Here is a 19,511-nt window from a genome sequence, read left to right as displayed (position 1 = left end):
ATTTTAAAGTATTTTTAGGTTGTGAACTGCCGTGGGAACTTCAGGTGAAGGGTGATACACAAATTTAATCCAGGCTGACCCACCCACAAACCTGTAATGCTATTGTTAATTTTCCAGGGTGCTGACTGTGTCCGGATCTCACCTGAAGCCCCATTACAGGTGAGCTGCTGCTCAACCCTGGAGAGAGGTCATGTCATGCCTGTTTGGCTTCTCTCTTTTCTTCTTTGTCAAGTGTTGCTGTCCTACTAACTCCCTGCCTGTTTGTTCCTTATCTTTTCTGAAGTGTGCTGAAGGCCCACGAGGAGAGAAGGGAGACCAAGGAGAAAAGGTAAGCATGTATGTACAGCAGGCTTTGCCAACTAGTTTTGGACTACAACTCCCATCAGCCCCTACTGTTTAGGGCTTTACACACCATTGGCTCTTGCACCACCCTCTTTTGCCTCTGACTCCTCCCACTCTTCACTCTGGCTCCACCCACTGTCAGCTTACATCCCAAACTCTGCTCACTCTGATGCATTATGGTGGCCAGGGGGAGGGAGAAGGCTCCTGCTAGGACTGTGAAACTGATGGAACTGGGTGAGCTTTCCTGCCCAGGTATTTTTCAATTTCAAGTTGAAAATTATTTTGTATGAAATTTCTCTTCAGCCTTACCTGCAATAGATTAGCAGCAATCTTAAATGATTAGTTACCAATCTTAAATGACCCACTCCCTGCCTGTTCTTAATAAAAACCCACTTGATCAGAATGTACTACCATTGTTATCACTGTGACATTTTGCTTTCTGCATGCAGAGAATTGTTTAGTGTGGAAAACAATCCGGTCATGTGAGCCCCTCACTTGCAACCTGAAGGGTTGCAGCTCAGCCACAGGTTTACCACCTCAGTAAGGATTAAGGGATGAGGTCAGAGAGACTATCCCCAGGGGCCCAAACTCTGATAGCCTGTCCTTGTTCATCATCTGGAGTTGGACAGAACTTTTTTAGACTGACCTTTGATGTCAAAGAATGCTGTGGGACCCAGAATCTTGCATATGCCTGCATCTTGCTTGCAGAGATTGGTCCACTCAGCGGCCTCTCCAGTCATTCTTCCAGGTTCTCTAGTTAATAAGCTCCACAGACATCCATGCATAGATGCATCAAGTTCAGCCCCTACTCCTTAGCCTTCTTGGTTTAGCCTGACCTTAGCAGGGCTGTGTCCATCGAATGTCACTTGAACTTGGCCCAAGTCACCCTGCTCTGACCTTTTGCTGACCAGCCACTTGTCTCTTTGCAATCTCCAGTTTGCTGTTTTGCAAAACATCTCTTCTTCTTTCCCACTTTGAAAGCTGCTGATTTGAATAAAGGCCAGTGTGTGCTGGGCCAAAGTTTATACTGTGAATGATAAATATTTAGGCATGGTGTCCTGTGGTCAGGCCTGTCATGACACTGTGTGTGTGTGTGTCTCTGTGTGTCTGTGCCTGGCCAGCTGCATCCTGCCCTGTCCACTTAATGCATTAACAAAAACCCAGAAATATAGTGGCACTATATATTTTGTCAGAGCCCAAGGACTTTTGCTTTGTATTTCAAATCAATATGAATAATTTAGCCTTTCTCACTTAAGAACTGCTGATGGCAAACCATTTTCCTCTCTGCCTGTTCCCTCTCTCATCTCCCTTTGGCCTCCTCCATTCTCCCAGAATCCAACCTTCTTTTCCTTTTCTCTGCTGCCTTTTCAGGCTTCTGCCTCCTCTTTCCCTAGGCCCTTGCTGCTGCTTCACCTCTCTCTCTGAGATCAGAGCAATTCAACCAGTGGCAGCCAGAACCCATTCCTTATGTGACAGGTAGGCAGCTTAGCTAATGGTTGACAGAGGCTTCATCACTTCCACTGCCACCATATCCCGTTTAGTGCATTACAGTAGCCCCAGTCTTGTTCTATAGGGGCTTGGGTCCCATGTAGAAACTGGAAGCAATAAACAGAGCCCTTTCTGGCCTAAGCAGGCCAAGTCAGGACCTTGGACAGCTCCTAATGGGATGGGATGGGAAAGCTGTGGAAAATGTTGTCTCAGTAAAGGGGCAGAGAATAGATCCACATTACACATTTAAAACATATTCAGCGCACAATTTAAGCACATTATTTCCCCCAAAGAATCCTGGGAATTGTAGTTCATTCGGAGTGCTGGAAATGGTAGCTCCATACAGGTGTGGATCTGCCTTGAGCTACTTATTTGAGCTACCCAAGTTATTTATTTATTATTTCATCCACCCACCCACCCCCTGAATACCGGTATCAACAGATGATCACGGAGTGGGTACAAATGAAGGGGGGGGAATCAATTAAAACAGTACAGTCATTAAAACAAATAATATATAACAACAGTATACTTATTACTGTCTGAGCATGATGGGAGAGGTGTCATGGCCTCAGGCTGGGGTGGTGTAGAAAGGGATGCTAATAACTCCCCTCCCCCTCCAAATGACAGTCGGGAAAGTCCTTAGGCTTATATGTGTATGCTTATATGATGAAACCAGCTCTCAGCATTTGGGATAGCATGAACTTAACAAATCTACACCACTAATAAATAATCCATTATGTTTCTAACAGGGACCTCCAGGATTGGCTGGAACAGTTGGACAAAAGGTAAGCATCCTGGCTTTAGAGAAGGAATAGCTGGCCCAAGGGAAGACGCTGATCCCTTGAAAGTTGTTCTACCATGACAGAAGGTCCTGCTACAAGAACTTTATGTATTTGTCTTGTTTATTTCCTGCATCTTGATGCTACCTTTCATCCAGAATTCTCCCAAATTGCCTCCTAGCTTTCAGAGAAATGACTTACAAGAGCTCTCCAGGGAAGCTGTGATATTAGCTAGAAGAACTGAGGGCCTCTGGCTGGCTACAAGGACTGGATGTCAGGCAGGGAAGCAGGGGATGCCAGACTGTGGCAATAATGAGGATGGCCTAATAATAATAATAATAATAATAATAATAATAATAATAATAATAATCCACTCTGGGCGGCTTCCAACAAAGATTAAAAATTAAAATGTCACACATTGAAACTTCCCTGTACATGGCTGCCTTCAGATGTCTTCTAAATGTCAGGTAGTTATTTATCTCTTTGACATCTAATGGGAGGGCGTTCCACAGGGGGGCACCACTACCAATAAGGCCCTCTGTCTGGTTCCCTGTAACCTCACTTCTTGCCATGAGGGAACCGCCAGAAGGCGCTTGGTGCTGTACCTCAGTGTACAGGCAGAATGATGGGGGTGGAGACGCTCCTTTAGGTATACTGGGCCAAGGTCATTTAGAGCTTTAAAGATAAGCACCAACACTTTGAATTGTGCTCGGAGACGTACTGGGAGCCAATGTAGGTCTTTCAGGACCGGTGTTATATGGTCTCGGTGGCAGTCCCCAGTCACCAGTCTAGCTGATGCATTCTGGATTAGTTGTAGTTTCTGGGTCACCTTCAAAGGTAGCCCCACATAGAGCTCATTGCTGTAGTCCAAGCGGGAGATAACTAGAGCATGCACCACTCTGGAGAGACAGTCCGCGAGCAGGTAGGGTTTCAGCCTGCGTACCAGATGGAGCTGGTAGACAGCTGCCCTGGATACAGAATTGACCTGCGCCTCCATGGAGAGCTGTGAGTCCAAAATGACTCCCAGGCTGCGCACCTGGTTCTTCAGGGGCACAGTTACCCCATTCAGGATCAGGGAGTCCTCCACACCAGCCTGCCCCCTGTACCCCAAGAATAGTACTTCTGTCTTCTCAGGATTCAACCTTAATCCATTAACTACCATCCATCCTCCAACCACCTCCAGGCACTCACACAGAACCTTCACTGCCTTCACTGGTTCCGATTTAAAAGAGAGGTAGAGTAGCCTTCCCCAACCTGGCACCCTCCAGATGTTTTGGACCACAGCACCCATCATGGAAGTTGCAGTCCAAAGCATCTGGAGGGCACCAGGTTGGTGAAGGCTGTACTGGAGTGAGGCTAAGGCAGAAACTGAATTAATTGCTAAGACATGTCATCTGTTGTTTTCTTTAGGGGCAAAAGGGTGATAAGGGTGACTTTGGTCTTCAAGGAAAACCAGGAAGCCCAGGGCGTGATGTAAGTTGTGCAATTTTGATTCTCTCTCTTTTACACACACTCTCTCCTTCCAGCCCTCTTTCTCTTTTTCTTCCTTCTCTGTACTTAGAATTGTACCCTGAGTACCATGAATTTGGGGACCATTTCTGACTTTTCAGGGGTTAAGTGCAACAGAATTTGTCGCTGCCCTTTAGCATGGGTGCAGGATCAGCTTCCTTCCTTTTTTATTTTTAACTGTATTTTGACACTACCTGCTCAGTTATTTTGCCATTTTGGGATGTGTGTGAGATGACTGCCCTGATTACTCTTCCCCAAATGCCTAAGAACACCAAGGGATCTGGCTAATTTGGGGATTAAGAAAATAGCCCTCAGGACAACCAAGAGCAAAGTCTTGTTCCTGCCATGGTGTCACAGGCGGGGTAGCGGCTACTCTAGAGTAACGACTCCTCACGACGTTGCATTTTCATGCTTTTATTATGTGCAAACTATTTACAGTGCAGAGTCAGTACTATGTACATGTTGTCAGTCTGGGTCAGAACCTCCGAATGGAGATTCGCGCGTCTTTTTCCAACAAAGTAGCCTGGGAATACTGAATCTCTGCCCCCGTCACTTCTTGCGCAATTCCGGGGCCGGCGGGAGCGGTCTTCTTGCCGCGCTTTCCCTGCTTCCCCCTTCCTTTCCTAAGCGGAGCAGTGGCTCTGCTACCCTGCCTGAGCCCTGCCCTCTACTTCCCGATTCCCCGCTGGAGTCATCCCCATCCCCGCTCCCACTGGCGCTGGGAGAAGAGCTTGTGCTTAAGATGGGAGGGGGCTGTCTGTAGCATCTGTCCCTCACACATGGCATGAAAGAAAATTAAAAATAAGAAGTGCCCCCTACATGACAGCAAAGCCAATACACAAATATCCTGCAAAGAAAACAGTGAATTCCTCTCCTGTTCAGAGGCCTGGATTTACTTCCCCCGCCACAAGGATTGCTTGAGCGTTAACTTCGAGTGATTCTCCTCCCAGTCCTATTCCTCACAAATTAAGATCTGGAGAGTTCTGCACATGTGTTCGCTGTGTGGCTTTTTGGCTCCCTTGCCAGATTTGGGCAGGGTCTTCTTCACTTCTGTGGATCTGCCAGGAAGACCCTTACTTAGGCTATATACACCTTTAAACACAACAAGGTGGCCTTTGCATGTTACTGTACACACTAGGGATGCAGGTGGCGCTGTGGTCTAAACCACTGAGCTTCTTGGGCTTGCTGATCAGAAGGTTGGCGGTTCGAATCTCCACGACGGGGTGAGCTCCCATTGCTCTGTCCCAGCTCCTGCCAACCTAGCAATTTGAAAGCACACCGGTGCAAGTGGTCTGCAGCAGGAAGGTAAATGGTGTTTCTGTGTGCTCTGGCACTCGTTGTGCTCCTCTGTGCGCCAGTAGCAGTTTAGTCATGCTGGCCACATGACCCAGAAAACTGTCTGTGGACAAACGCCAGCTCCCTCGGCCTGAAAGTGAGATGAGCACCACAACCCCATAGTTGCCTTTGACTGGACTTAACCGTCCAGAGGTCCTTTACCTTTACCTTATTCGTATTTAAACACAACAAGGTGGCCTTTGCATGTTACTGTACACACTAGCAAAGGAGTGGGGCTGTCTTCACCTGATGCACACCACCTGTTTGGCAATGTGTGCCTGCAAACCCCACATCCCAACATGAAGCTGTCATCTGTGCATGTGCAATGACTGTCCCAAACACACACACCTCAGTGAATGTGGCTTAACATTACAAACACCGGAGAGGTGCACTGAAGCCAGAGTAAATGGTAATGTGTACACAGCCATAGAGCTGCTCTACACGAGCATGGACATTACTTAATTGGAACTGGGGCAAATCTGTTCGTTTTGGTGCCTTTATTTCTCATTTTTTCCCATCTCAAGTTCGGATGACCACATTTCTGCATAATTTTGTGGTGCTTTTTTTAATAAAAAAATTGTCATGAAAATTTGTCAGCAGGTTAGCACACATGCAGAAAATTTTGCATGCAATTTCGCCTAATACACCATTTCTGTAAGCAAACTCCCCTAGTATTGATTATTATGCACACTCTCTGCTAATATATGCATTGTTTGGCTGAAGAACTGTATTACAATATTTGTAGAAGTATAAATTTTGAAGGATAGTTGCATTTTGGTTTGCATGTTGCCTCAGAAAGTGTTAATTAGATAGCTTCACAATAAAATGTGAAACGGGCCAACTTTCTTCCCATCCCTACTGTGAACAGAGCCCTGTGTGTGTGTGCTGCTTGCTTTGTTTGGGGAGGGTCATCCAGGGCTGTCGTAAGCATATCTGGCACCCTGGCACCGTGGTGCAAAGATCCCTCCGGCACGCCCCCCCCCCGTTTCCCAGCGCGGCTGTCTGGGGGGCACAGCAGCGTTGCGCCCCCTGGCAGCCCGGCGCCCTGGCGCATTGCGCCACCCACCCTTGCCTTAGGGCCGGCCCTGGGGTCATCTGAAACTTCATCCTCTGGTGTGTCTGTGATGGCTCAGCCAATCACACATGCAAGTTATTCATAGATGCTACATGTACATTTACATCACTGGCTGACTTATCTGTGTGACCCAAGCTTTGATCTTCTCTAGCTGGCAGGAATCCTTCAAACAGTGAACAATGCCACTGGGAAGTTGTTCTTATGGTGCTGTTCAAATCTGAATCCTTCAGATGTAAAAAGAAGTTTATTACCCAAATAAACACCCTTGAGGTTAAAGAAAAATGTATGTGGAAGATTATTCATCAGTTCACTTAAACCAAAATAGCATTTAAGAGTTTTTATTTGACATCTCCCTGAAATTCTTCATTTGCTGCTTCCTCATATGAGTGCGTTCCTGCCTGGCAAAACTGAGATATGATGCTGGAAGCTGAGAAGTTGAAAACAAATGTTGCATTTCCCATCATTGCTGTGTCTCCCATCATCAAATCTCATTTACACCACATGGAGATGCATTTCGAAGAATGAATGCTCATACTATTTCGGGTGACATTTCCCCGTTAACTCTGTTGTATCATTTCCCCCCGAACTATTATTGTCCATTCTAACTTCCTGGATCAGAAGAGTAGGGACTTTAGAAAGACTGCTCAGAATAGATACAACACACAGTACCTTGTCCTTCTCTTCATTGTTTCTGCTCGACTGAGCCAGGGTCATGGAAGAACATGACATTAGAGGAACCCTGCTGAATCCATAGGGATAGGGGAGACTTCTTCACATTTTAATGCAATTCTAGACAGGCAAAAGCACCCAAGGAGAGTGCAAAGTATGGCCAGTGATGGGTGTTTCATTGGGCGAGGGTGTGTGGCTGGGGAGGTGTGAGCTGAGAAGAATCCTAGAGAGGCCTAGAGGACTGTATTTGCCCCCTAGACCTGAGGTTCTGCACCCTAGGATAGGGGTTGAAATATTGACCCCTGTGATTGGCCAGTAGTATAAAGCAATGCAGGAATACACAGCTGTCCCATACGGAGATTGAACCTGCAACCTTGACGTTATCAGAACCATGCTCTAGCCAGCTGAGCTATCCAGGCTGGTATGTAGATCAGGGAGACTGTGCCCTTGAACTCTGCTTATGCTGTCTGCTTGGCTGGATGGAGAACAGAGGTAGAGGGGTGTGTGTGTGTGTGTGTGTGTGTGTGTGTGTGTGTGAGAGAGAGAGAGAGAGAGAGAGAGAGAGAGAGAGAGAGAGAGAGAGAGAGAGACTAGACTACTGTACATACTGTACAAAGGGGGGAATCACATTTGCTGTTCCATGCACTGCTGCATGAGGCCCCTGGAAGATTGTTTAAAAGAGAACATGGCCCTCGCACTCAAAGGGAGTTCTGAAGTCTCAGAATATACCCCCCCCCCCGGAATCTCCCTTGACTAAGCCCCACTCTCAGCCCATGAGGCCCTCCATTCATACCTGCAGGTATAGGGCGGTATATAAATTTAATAAATAATAAATCAAGCTCTGAAGACCCTGACCATTTGACCCTGTTAAGTGGAAAGAAGCCCCACCCTCATGCATCCTGCCTTTTCTTCCTAACCAGGGCCGGCCTGGGGAGATTTGTGTGGTGGGACCCAAAGGCCAGAAGGTAAGATTATGCTTCTCTCGGGGGTGGGGACTGACTATTCTACTGATGAGCTTCTCACTAGTAACAACTGTGCCTGTCTTTTTAGGGCGACCCAGGGTTCGTGGGTCCTGAAGGTCTCGCTGGGGAACCAGGACCCCCGGGCCGGCCGGGTCCACCTGGAGTTGGCCTGCCAGGAAAACCAGTAAGACTTTCATTTCTGCCTGCCTTCCATTTCTGGCTCCTTCACTGCTTCAATCCCTTGTTAAATTTATGGCTCAGATAATCGCAATGACGTGCCAAACTAGGTATGCGGGTCTTTTGCCGGTGGGTGGAGACAAATCAGATTGGCAGGAGGAGGCATTCAACCCCTGCTGTCCCCAGTTCCATTTTCCTGATCTAAACCTCCCTCTTTCCAAAGCTGCTATTTGCCATGTGGGTGGAATAGAAACATGTATGTTCTTCCCTGCAAGGTGAATGACAATTTGTGGAAGATCATTTGCCTCAGGGAAATGGGGGGGGGGGAGGGAGTTTAACATCACCTTCCCCAAACACTGTGACACTGTGTGATTTCCCAATTCACACACGCACCCATGTCCCGAATATCTGCTTTGAACTAGGGGGAAAGTAAGGTGCCCTGCCCTTGGGACTCCTGCAGCATGCCCAGTTTGTCCCATGAAATGAAATGTCTCAGTTGGCTTTTACTTTTTGAGTACAACTTGTGATTAAAATTCCTTGTAGCCTGCTTGTGCGTGGGGAGGGGGACTGAGAAGAATTAGGCTCAGTGGTGGTGGTACTGATCACGAATTCCTGGTCTGAGCATGTGCTCAGAGGTACCCTGTTTGTTAATTCTTCCCATACCTACATCACTTGTCAGGCTACCTCTTGGGGCATCTGGTTGGCCTATGGAAACAGGATGCTGGAATAGGTGGCCCATTGGCCTGATCCAGCAACAGGTCTCTTACACTCTTACTGTAATGCACCTGACTCTGGTTGGTGGACCTCAGTGTTTTAGGTAAAAATGAAGTTGATCCTTCAGTCCAATAGATCCTGCCCTTAGGATATTTGGAGGCAACTCTCCTATCTCCCTTTAACCACCTCTTCTTCAGCCTATGCCTACTCAGCTCTTTCAACCATCCATCATAGAATTTGGTTCCAGACTCCTCAATATCCTCTAGACATGCTCTAGGCTTTCAATGTCCTCAAAATGCGGCACATGGAACTGGGCACAGAACTTCAAATGCAGCCCATCCAGTGGACCTATTAATTCTCAAGATTTGAACAACCTATTAGCTTTTTCAGCAGCTATATTGCACTGCTGGCTCATGTTTAGCCTGTAATAAACTAAGGTGCATAGACAGTGCTTATTTCTTTTTCTTTTTTTAAGGTGCTGGTACTCACCATGAAGTTGTTACAGAAAGTGCCACACTTTTTAACAACAACAAAAAAGATGTGCCGGTACTTTGTGCCCTTGAGTACCCCCTGGGAGGAAAGGCACTGCACGTACATTCTTTTTATATGTACCACTGCCAAACCAAGTCTCTCCCATTCTGTACATGTGCATTCTGATTCCTTGCACTTGAATCAATGACTTTATATTTGCCTCTGTTGAATTTTCCTCTTATTGGTTTTAGCCAAATATTTCAGCTCATCAAGATCATTTTGAATCTTGATTCTATTTAGCTATCCCTCTTGGCTTTGCATCATCTCCTCTGCACCCTTATTGAAATCATTCACAGGGCTTGGGACAGAGCCTTGTGGCACTTTTTTCAAGATCTCCTTCCTTAATGAATATTTGCTGGGCATGATAGCTCAACCAGCTGTGACTCCACCAAATAATAGTATCATCCAGCCCACATTGCACCATCTTGTCCACAAGCATATTATGAGAGACCTTGTCAAATGCTTTGCTGAAATCAAGACCTATTATGTCCATGGCATTCCCATGATCTACCTGACTTATAACTCTATCAAAAAACAAGGTAAGCTTGACCTGGTGTGGCTTATTCTTGATATACTTGTGGCAACTCTTAGCAATCCATACTTTCTATTCTAAATGCTCACAGACCAAACACTTAATAATCTGTTCTAGAATTTTGCCTAATGTCAGACAAATTGGTTTGTAGTTTTCTGGTTACTCCTTCCCATCCTCCCTTCCCCTCTTCTTGAAAGCAGGGACAACATTTGCCCATCTCAGGTCTCTTCTAGAACCTCACCTGTTCTCCAAGAATTATTAAAGGGCAATAGCATCTGATTCAGGCATAGGCAAACTCAGCTCTCCAGATGTTTTGGGACTACAACTCCCATGATCCCTAGCTAACTGGACCAGTGGTCAGGGATGATGGGAATTGTAGTCCCAAAACACCTGGAGGGCTGAGTTTGCCTATGCCTGATCTGATTAATTACTCCTTCAGGGTTTAAATTCATCTGACCCTGGAGACCTGAACTCATTGGAAGTAGCTTGGTGGTCTTTAACCACCTCCTGGACTACAAATCCCTCATAATCATTTCTTGTTTTTCTAAGTCAAACATAACCCCCCTTGAGCCAATACAAGAGTTGAATAGTTCCTCCTCTCTATCACCTGTTAACGCTTCACCCCACTTCCCCAACCAGCAAGCTCACTGCTTCCTAGTTCTTCTTTAAATTGTTCCAAATGTAACCAAGAAACCCGTTTGGTTGCTTATAGCACCCCTCACTAACCACAGGATTTTGTTAAGTTTTAAAAATACGTTTCCAGGCCTTATGGTTGTGGAGATAAATTAGGAAACATGTAAGCAATAGCGTCAGATGACATGAAGGGAGGCAGGTGATGCTGAGCAGGACTTCACAGGGATCCAGGAGAGAAGCTCTGATGTTCTGCTTTACCCCTTTATCCCTCTTTCTGACAAGCAGCAGATGATGAGGATGAGAATTACAGTACCATGCAAAGAAGAAAGGCTCTGCCCCAGGGAGCTTACATCTATCTTTTGATAGCAGAGGGCAGGTAACATCAGGAGACAAGGGAAGGGAATGGGCAAGGGAATGGCGAGGAACAGCAGAAGTTCAGGGAGAGTAAATGTGAGCAAATGCATTGACCCAAATCTAGGTTACATGTTTTATTATGCAAACAAAAATATGTGCGGGCTTTCAATTTGAACAATTAGGCGCAAAATTTGGAGCTCTTTTTAAAACTCGCACCGCCTGCAGTGTCGTGTGCAAACAAACCCTTTTAATGCCTTGCAGTTCCTCGTAAGCTGTTGGCCCAACCACAGCATCGCTCTGGTGATATTTTTCATTGTCTTTTGTGTTTGTTTTGGTTATTTTTCAAAAGTGCTTAAAAAAGAAAGAAAGGCATTTATAGAATTTTGATCCTGTTCCAGCGCAGCCACTGGCAGCCAGGAGAAACATCGAGCAACAGCCAGTGGGTGTTGAGCCTAAACAATGTTCACAGCACTGACAGCTTTGTGAAAAGAATTGCTAAGAGGAGCTGCTTTTCAGGAATCTGAAATAGGGGCCTGGGGGAAGCCTGTATGCATAATCCATTCTTATCTTCCCCCAGATACCACCCAACCAGTCAGCCAGTGCCAGCCAGTGCCAGTCAGCCACCTCTACCCCCAGGAGTCCAGTCTCTCATATATTCTCATCCACTTAGGGTTCCATATCTGGTGGGGAACCACAGGTCCAGGGACAAAATGTTACCCTCCAGGCCTCTCTGCCTGGCCCTTGGGACTCACCCCAGGCAACATCCACCTCCCTGGCCACAACTCCTTTCCCCTGCCCTCCCACCCGCCTTCACCAGCCTTGCTCCATATCCCCCTTGGCTGGAATGTTCCCTTGAACTCTGATAATGCCTCTTGCTTGCCTGGACAGAGGATAGTGTGATCAGCTTGGGAAGTACACAGATTCCCACCCTGTCAGCATAATTTAACAGCTCCATAACCAAGATAGAAGGAACGAAGCAAAGGTCAAACTCAGGTTAAATTAAATAGAAATATGCCAAATGTATACACGGTAACAAAGGGCACGAGTGTTTATAAGACTGCAATGCAACTTCCCCTCTGTTATGCTTTTCATAGTCACGGGTTCAAAAGTTATACAGGATACGGGGTATGTAATGGGCAGAGCAGACCTTGGCCTTATTCACACTTACCTTTCCTTCTTGCTCCCCAGGCATGGCCTGTGCTCCACTTCCAGGCATCTTTTTTTTTCTTCCCCAGAGCTATCTCTGCAAAAAAAAAACAACCCCCCCCCCCCCGCTCTTTAAAGGTCAATTGGAGCAAGGGGCAATCCACAGAAAGCCTGAATTGGTGTTAGCTCTGATTGGGCGCTAAAGATCTGGTTTGCATGGGGGAAATCCCGGGGCAAAAAACAAACAAAAACAAATTCTTAGATGCAGAGCTTTTAAGCATGGACCTGTGCCTGGAAAGAGAGAGTCAAGAAGTGGCAGAAGTGGCACATATTCTGGGTCCTGTTTGGGATAGCAATGACCTTGGTGGATCATTCAGCTTCTGAATACAATCAACTGTTCTGCTTTCATTCTAGGGTGATCCCGGTGGCCCACCAGGTCCCAAAGGAGAGAAGGTAGGCATAACCATGCATATAGCTTTGAATAGCCCCAGTGATTATCATGTCCCAGAAAACGAGTTTTTTCTCTTGTCTGTGGCTACTGTGTCCAAACCTACTTACGTGGATCTTATTCTCTATTTCTCTATTTCCAGGGGGGCTCAGGACCTCCAGGGCCAGGCGGCTCAAGTGGAAAGCCAGTAAGTCCCTCCTTCAGTGAGTAAACCAGCAAAGCAAAGTGGGGAGGATCCACGAAATTGCAGCAGATCCCGGAACCCCAGTGATGGGAGCGCGGGCTGTCATGCCTTGCATATTTCTGTACTCTTGACTAGGCTTTCTCCACCCAGGTCATGTGACCACTGAGTGACAGTCAGGGAAGCTGGGTGGGACCTTGCTTATTGGGCAGTTGCTGGGTTTATTTATGATATGTATATGATACTGATTTGTAACTCCTCTTGATTACGGAGCTGGAGACAAACCTGTGCCACCCGTGCACAAGCAGACTCAAGATAACTGTGGTAGGTGGGTGAAAAAATATCTCAGATGGCCCTATAATAACTCAAATTCCAAAGCAAGTGCAGTCCATTGTCCACAAACTGCAGGCTGGAAGGTGCTTTTGCCAAGCAAGACTGGCTTATGGCAGCCCTTAAGTGTATTTCACAATGAATGGTGGAGTTCAAGTTCCAAGTGGTTTACAACAAACTTGCAGTGTTGTCCAGAGGTATTAGGTCCCCCCACTGCTGGTTGGGGATTTGGCTAAAGTGCAGAGAGCAGCTTATAACTAACCCAGTCATTTTATCCATTGCTTGTATCGCTGCACTGCTGAGGTTGAGCTGAGAGAGTAGCACACAAGACCCCTATGGTGTAGTTCACTGTTATATCCCTGTTGCAGGTAGGAGGAATGTGCTGAGACGGAGTAGCTCTTCGCAAACCAGAGGTGGAGCTATCCCCCAGGTCAATTCATGCACTGGCGTGCATGGAGAGGGCTCAGGCTTTATGGACTTGCATGCAAAATGTCCAAAAGGCTACAATAAGCCAATACATTTTGGATGTGAAGATTCAAATCAGAGCAGAACCACCTGCCTTTGATGCCGATTCCGCAGGCTCAAGCAACGCACGTGTGCCAGGAATGTACTGCAGCATTCTGTTGCGGCGCTCCAGTTGGCATTAAGTGTCACACTTTAACAATGACATAAAGGGAGAATAAACAATGCAGCTGTTGGGAATGAAGTCATGCCTCGTTCCACGCCCAGCCCTTGCTCCCTAAAGGCTGCTTAGATTGTTAAAAGTCTATCACTGCTCAACAGCTGAGGTTTCTGCCAGTGGGGGAAGACTGGTGGGAAACAGCAAAGCCAGAGGAGTTGTGGGAAGACTTTGAGGGCCATTCAAAAGACAGGCGGAGTGTCTGTGTGGAATGGGATCGTAAAGGCGAAATAAATCATTTTTGTGACAATGACTATAGGGATGGGGAAGAAATTCGGTTCAGTTTGCATTTAAGGGCAAACCTACATAATTCACACTTCCTGAAATAATAGGCAAACTGAAACATAGCCATCCTTTGCCCATTGATCTGACAATCAGCATGCCCCCCTATAGTCCTGCTATATGGGAACAGGGCAGCACAACTTAATGTGGCAAGCAGAACTATCTGTCCATGCCTGTGCTGGCATCTCTATTACCTTGGCAATGGACAAGGCATCACCAACTCCTCTGCAGCGGGTGGAGTAGATGGGGCGGCCTCTAATGACTTCAGAGATGGATACTGTGCATGAGCTGTGCTCTGGGGTGACTGATGGGGAGATGGGGTAGGAAAACCCCTCCCCGCCCACAGTAGGTCCTTCCCCATGATCTTCCTCCCCAGGTGGCTCATCAAGCTCCCCAGACTCTGGCATGATCTGTGCCTACCCACTGGGCCAGTTCCCAGGATCATCCACAGCCAACTCTTCTCCACCTATGCCCAGCCAGGTCCCTCAGTGGGGGGCCCATGACATCATCAATTACTTGGCAGGAATTCCACTGAAGTTCCCTAGGATTGATTTCCAGATACACATGAATAAGTTTAGGCTGCAGATTTCCTGATCTGCAAACACATTAACTTTCACTAGTACCTGGTCTCGCAGGAGTTTGTTTATATATTTCATAAAATGTATATACTGTACCACTTAAGTGTAGAAAAACCTCGACGCAGTGTACAAAAAAGGAGTTGCATCACAAACGGAAACCTTCCTTCTTTCTCTGCAGGGAAAACCCGGGGTCCCAGGCCTGAAAGGAGACAAGGTGAGTAGAAGGAAGGCAGGATCAAGGCAAAGCCTGTGCATTCTCTGGTTTCAGAGAAGGGCATGAGGATCCTGAACCCCAAGCTCCATTATCGCCACATCTAATAATGAACCTAACCTGCCCTTCCCATAGGGTCCCAGGTCAGGTTATAGCAATATACTATACAGCTGTAACAACAGATAAAACAGTTACAATTACATATAAAAAACCAAAACTTTTCCAACCAGAGCAGGATTAATAAACAGCAAAAGAGGTGGGTGTCTGAAGGCAAAATGCTTAAGCTGTAAAAGACTAGGGTAAAGAGGCTTATCTTCAGGAATATAGCAAAAGCTGTACGGTGAGACGCAACAGGCACCATTGTGGGGAAGGAGTTCCACAGTTATATCCCTCTAATTTGCTCTGCCCTCTATTCCACCCCCCCCCCCAGCTCCCAAAAACTACATGCCTGAACAAGAGGATCTAACCATGTTTTGTCTCAGGAATAATTCATCTTAATGCCTTTTGTTTAAATAATTTTCTTTCCGTTTTGGGGAAGGAGGCAATGGAGACCTTTTTCCTTTGGCCCTGCTGCCTTTGTTTTGTCTTCCTTTAGTTCAAATCTTCTTCACAGCATCTTGAATGTCTCTCAACAGGGGGACCCATGTGAAGTCTGCCCCACTATCCCTGACGGGAACAATGCAGTCAGCCTCCCTGGGAAACCGGGGCCCAAAGGGGAACCTGGACCTCCAGGGAAACCAGGCAAATCGGTGAGTCCCAGGGCACTGGGTGAAGGATTTATCCCTTGAGGGTGTTACAGACAAGGAGATCCCTGCATTGCAAGGGGTTGGACTAAATGACCCTTGGAGGTACCTTCCAACTTCACAGTTCTATGATTCTAAGAAGCAAAGGTGTTTGGTTGGTGGGGCAATTGCTGAGTTATAGGACCCTGGAATTCTAAGCTCTTCCTTTGGTCTCTCCCCCCCCCCCGCCTTTCTCTTTCAGGACAAGCCTGGCCCTCCAGGACTCAAAGGCAGCAGGGTAGGTTTCGGATTCACTTTCTGTGAGATTAAGAGCAGAGCAAGGGGAAGGCCCAAGTCAGAGCACGTGCTTTACCTGTAGAAAGCCTTGTGTCGAATCCTTTGCATCTCTGGTTTAAAAAAGGATCAGGTGACACAAAAGACCATCTCCTTCATATCCCAGACAGTCCCTGCCAGACCAGCACGGGGCTTTGACCCAATTACAGGTAGCTTCCTATGTCCATCAAGATGGCCTGTAACCAACAAGAACAGGTATCCCTTGACCCAGAAGCTTAGATGTTGTGATGGACTAATCCCACCTACAGCCTTTGGGCATGAATCTTTCCCTGACAGGTGTGGCGGCTTTCCCTGCAGTTCCCTCCTCTAGACAGAGTGAACTGGATGATGGCACACAGCCTAACTGCCCCACCTGGCATCCTTCAGGTCAGTGTTCTTCAACCTTAGGTCTCCAGATGTTGTTGACTTACAGCTGCCATTGTTCCCAGACAGCTTAGCCAATGGCCAGGGGTGGTGGAGGCTGTAGACCAACAACATCTGGAGACACAAAGTTGAAGGGCACTGTCTCACTTCACTGGTTCAAGAATTGTGACAGATTTCTGACACTAGGTGAATTTGTTACCTATTAAAATGCATATTCATTCATTTTTTTAAAAAAAACAGTCTTCAAATTAAAGCCGAAATGGCACAAAGCAGACCTACAAATGAGTGCATGGGAAGTTGATGTGACCCAGGATACACCGATTCTGTGGAGGAATCACGTGAGGGCCAGTTGATGTGGCCCACTGTGGTCTGTTGAGACTGTGAGCTGTGTGGATCCAGAAGCACTTTTGAACAGAGGTTGGGTGGGCATCTGCCAGGGATTCTTTAGTTGTGGTTCATGCATTGCAGGGGATTGGACCAGATGACCCTTGGGGCCCCTTCCAACTCTACAGTTCTATGATTCTGTAACACGTTCCTGGTTTGCCTAAACTGAAGCAACCATTGATGGGGTACAGCAGGTGTGTCTCTTGCTGATGCCCTCTCAGCACCACCAACACCACCCAGGCTCAGCTGCCTCACCCAGTTGCTGGTGGCATGAACGTTTCCATTGCCTTCTGATTCTTTCCTCTCCCTTTTCTTTTTATCATTATTCAGGGGGACCCTGGGATCAATGGAATTAAAGGGGAGAAGGTAGGTGGCCATTTCCTTTTCATATGATCTCTAGCCCCTATTTTTGCTTTGGTTCAATAGGGGTCACACTCACACTGGGGGGGGGAGTTGTGCACATACGCCCCACCACAAATGTCCTCATGTGTGCTCTCTCCCACCACTTAGTCCCCAACCCTCCCCATGATGTACAAGGAAAATTTGCACAGGGATTCTACTTGGCGTTCAATTGAATTGGGATTATGTGATTGCGGATTCTGATAAAGCACAGTCCTTGATCATGAGATGCATTCGAGTGAATGTGAGTGGAATTCCTAGGGCAGGCCTTCTTTTAATCCTGGGCTTGTCCAAAGTTCTCTGTAGCCTTTGGGGAGCACTTGCACACATCTCTGCTTTAGTTGTGATTAGTAGCAAGGGCTTAGACTGAAAGCAATCTTCAACTAACAGCATCTTTTGCATGCCTGCAGATTCTCATTTTAGCTTGCAAACTGCAGAACCCCTTAGGGAAATACTGCTTCATTTGTAAAAAACAAAAAACAAAACAAAAACAGGGAGTGCTTTGAGTTGGGTGAATTTTGTATTCTGAACAAGGTGATGATGAAGTTTTGCTGATGAAAAGGAACAGGTTTTATACAACTCCTCCATCTCGTTGCCTTTAGCCAGTTGTTTCTCACCGCAGGTGACTAGGCATGTGGTTGTTTACAAGACTGCTGGACACCTTTGTGCAAATTATTTCAGACACACACACACACACACACACATACACACAAAATACTTACTGCAAAGTCAATTTTGTAATTCATGTAAACAAGGAAACCCATGCATTTTAGGCTTACTGAAATCTACCCATCTATGCCTGTCCCAAACCAGCAGTTTTCCCACAGTGCAAGCAGTTGGGGTAGGGGAACAGGCTTGTACCATATCCTGCAATCTGTATCACCATTTGCATTGTACTGATATGAAATGAGCTATTCCTTGCTCATACCAAGGATTGTGCTTCTTCTTCTTTAAGGGAGATCAGTGTCAGTCATGCAGCCCTGCAGCTCTGCAGCTTCAGAAAGAAGCACCCAAAGGAGAACCAGGACCTCCAGGAATTGGCCTGCCTGGCCTTCCCGTAAGTATAGGGTCATCGTGCCTCTTGCCTTTAGTGTAGGGCACAGCAAGGACTTATGGGAAGAACAAGGGTGAAGTGAGTGCCAGTACTGAAGTGAGAATATGAAAGAACACAAGGGTTTCTAGTCCTCATGATCATAGAAAAGCACGTGCAATCCCCTGGGCAGTTTCTGCGAGCAGGCAAGTCTACACAGTACAAACCCATTTAATCCTCTTCACTTCAGCCTGTGGAACTCTAGTTCTGAGAAGCATTCTTGATGATCTCACAGAACGACAGTCCTCAGGGTTTGATGGGATGTTGTGGCAGTTTCAAAGCTTGTTTCGAAGCTGTTTGGATTGGTTGTACGGATAGAATGTTCAAAATGAGAGCAGGTCTGAGTGTTCTAATCTTAAGGTACTATCCTGGCTAAAACCACATCCAGAACTTTTCCTGGTTCTGCCAACTCCTTCACTGAAATGATTCTTCTTATTTTTCTTTTATTTGCTTTCAGGGCAAAGATGGCCTTCCGGGGCTGTCTGGACTCAAAGGAGAAAAGGTAAGAGCAAATTTTCAGGAGAAAGTCAGAGGGCTGGTTCCAAGTATCTTCCTTAATTTCTGTACTAGGTAAAGGTAAAGGGACCCCTGACCATTAGGTCCAGTCGTGACCGACTCTGGGGTTGCGCGCTCATCTCGCATTATTGGCCGAGCGAGCCGGCGTATAGCTTCCAGGTCATGTGGCCAGCATGACAAAGCCGCTTCTGGTGAACCAGAGCAGCACATGGAAACGCCGTTTACATTCCCGCTATAGTGGTTCCTATTTATCTACTTGCATTTTGATGTGCTTTCGAACTGCTAGGTTGGCAGGAGAATCTCTGTACTACTGCAAGTGAAATTAGCCATAACCTGAGGGTGAATCCAGTGATTTTTATCACAGGGTAATAATACCTCTGTAAAGATGCATGGTGCCTTCTGCTCGCTCGCTGTGTGTGTCCAGGCCACATACAGTTTGTAAATTTTATAAATAAATAAATATACAAGAGGTGAAACAAGAAGATCCTCCTTATGTCAGATTCCTCTGAGCAGCAGTTTTCTTGTTTCAATATCATTTGTAGATCATTTAAGCATTGTTGCAGCCATTTTCTGTCTTCAGCAACTCACCTGTTCCTCTTTGTACCTAGGGAGATAGTGGAGCTGTAGGACCTGCAGGCAAAGCTGTGAGTATGAGAAAGTTCTGCAAGTTTAGAGTGTGTTGGTTGGCCTCTGGGAGCTGGCTTTTGTGATCTGAACAGCATTAGAAG

At 46.6% G+C, this 19,511-nt stretch overlaps 1 protein-coding gene across 7 annotated transcripts in view; it reads left to right on the top strand.

Moving 5' to 3' along the window:
• The window catches only part of COL16A1 (collagen type XVI alpha 1 chain), a 134,437-nt gene that overhangs the window by 61,278 nt on the left and 53,648 nt on the right, over positions 1 to 19,511 (top strand). For all 7 annotated transcript variants that reach the window (XM_035121181.2, XM_035121186.2, XM_035121184.2 and 4 more), the window contains exons 13-27: positions 118 to 159; positions 284 to 328; positions 2,580 to 2,615; positions 4,020 to 4,082; positions 8,118 to 8,162; positions 8,248 to 8,343; positions 12,661 to 12,699; positions 12,837 to 12,881; positions 14,923 to 14,958; positions 15,591 to 15,704; positions 15,940 to 15,975; positions 17,109 to 17,144; positions 18,133 to 18,234; positions 18,725 to 18,769; positions 19,392 to 19,427. In XM_035121181.2, the coding sequence (XP_034977072.2) occupies positions 118 to 159; positions 284 to 328; positions 2,580 to 2,615; positions 4,020 to 4,082; positions 8,118 to 8,162; positions 8,248 to 8,343; positions 12,661 to 12,699; positions 12,837 to 12,881; positions 14,923 to 14,958; positions 15,591 to 15,704; positions 15,940 to 15,975; positions 17,109 to 17,144; positions 18,133 to 18,234; positions 18,725 to 18,769; positions 19,392 to 19,427 (816 nt within the window). The remainder of the gene's footprint in view (positions 1 to 117; positions 160 to 283; positions 329 to 2,579; positions 2,616 to 4,019; positions 4,083 to 8,117; positions 8,163 to 8,247; positions 8,344 to 12,660; positions 12,700 to 12,836; positions 12,882 to 14,922; positions 14,959 to 15,590; positions 15,705 to 15,939; positions 15,976 to 17,108; positions 17,145 to 18,132; positions 18,235 to 18,724; positions 18,770 to 19,391; positions 19,428 to 19,511) is intronic.

Source organism: Zootoca vivipara, chromosome 6, assembly GCF_963506605.1.
Source record: "Zootoca vivipara chromosome 6, rZooViv1.1, whole genome shotgun sequence".
Classification (NCBI taxonomy): Eukaryota; Metazoa; Chordata; class Lepidosauria; order Squamata; family Lacertidae; genus Zootoca; species Zootoca vivipara.
Note: the sequence above shows the minus strand (reverse complement) of the source record. Positions and strands in the feature narration are given on the sequence as shown.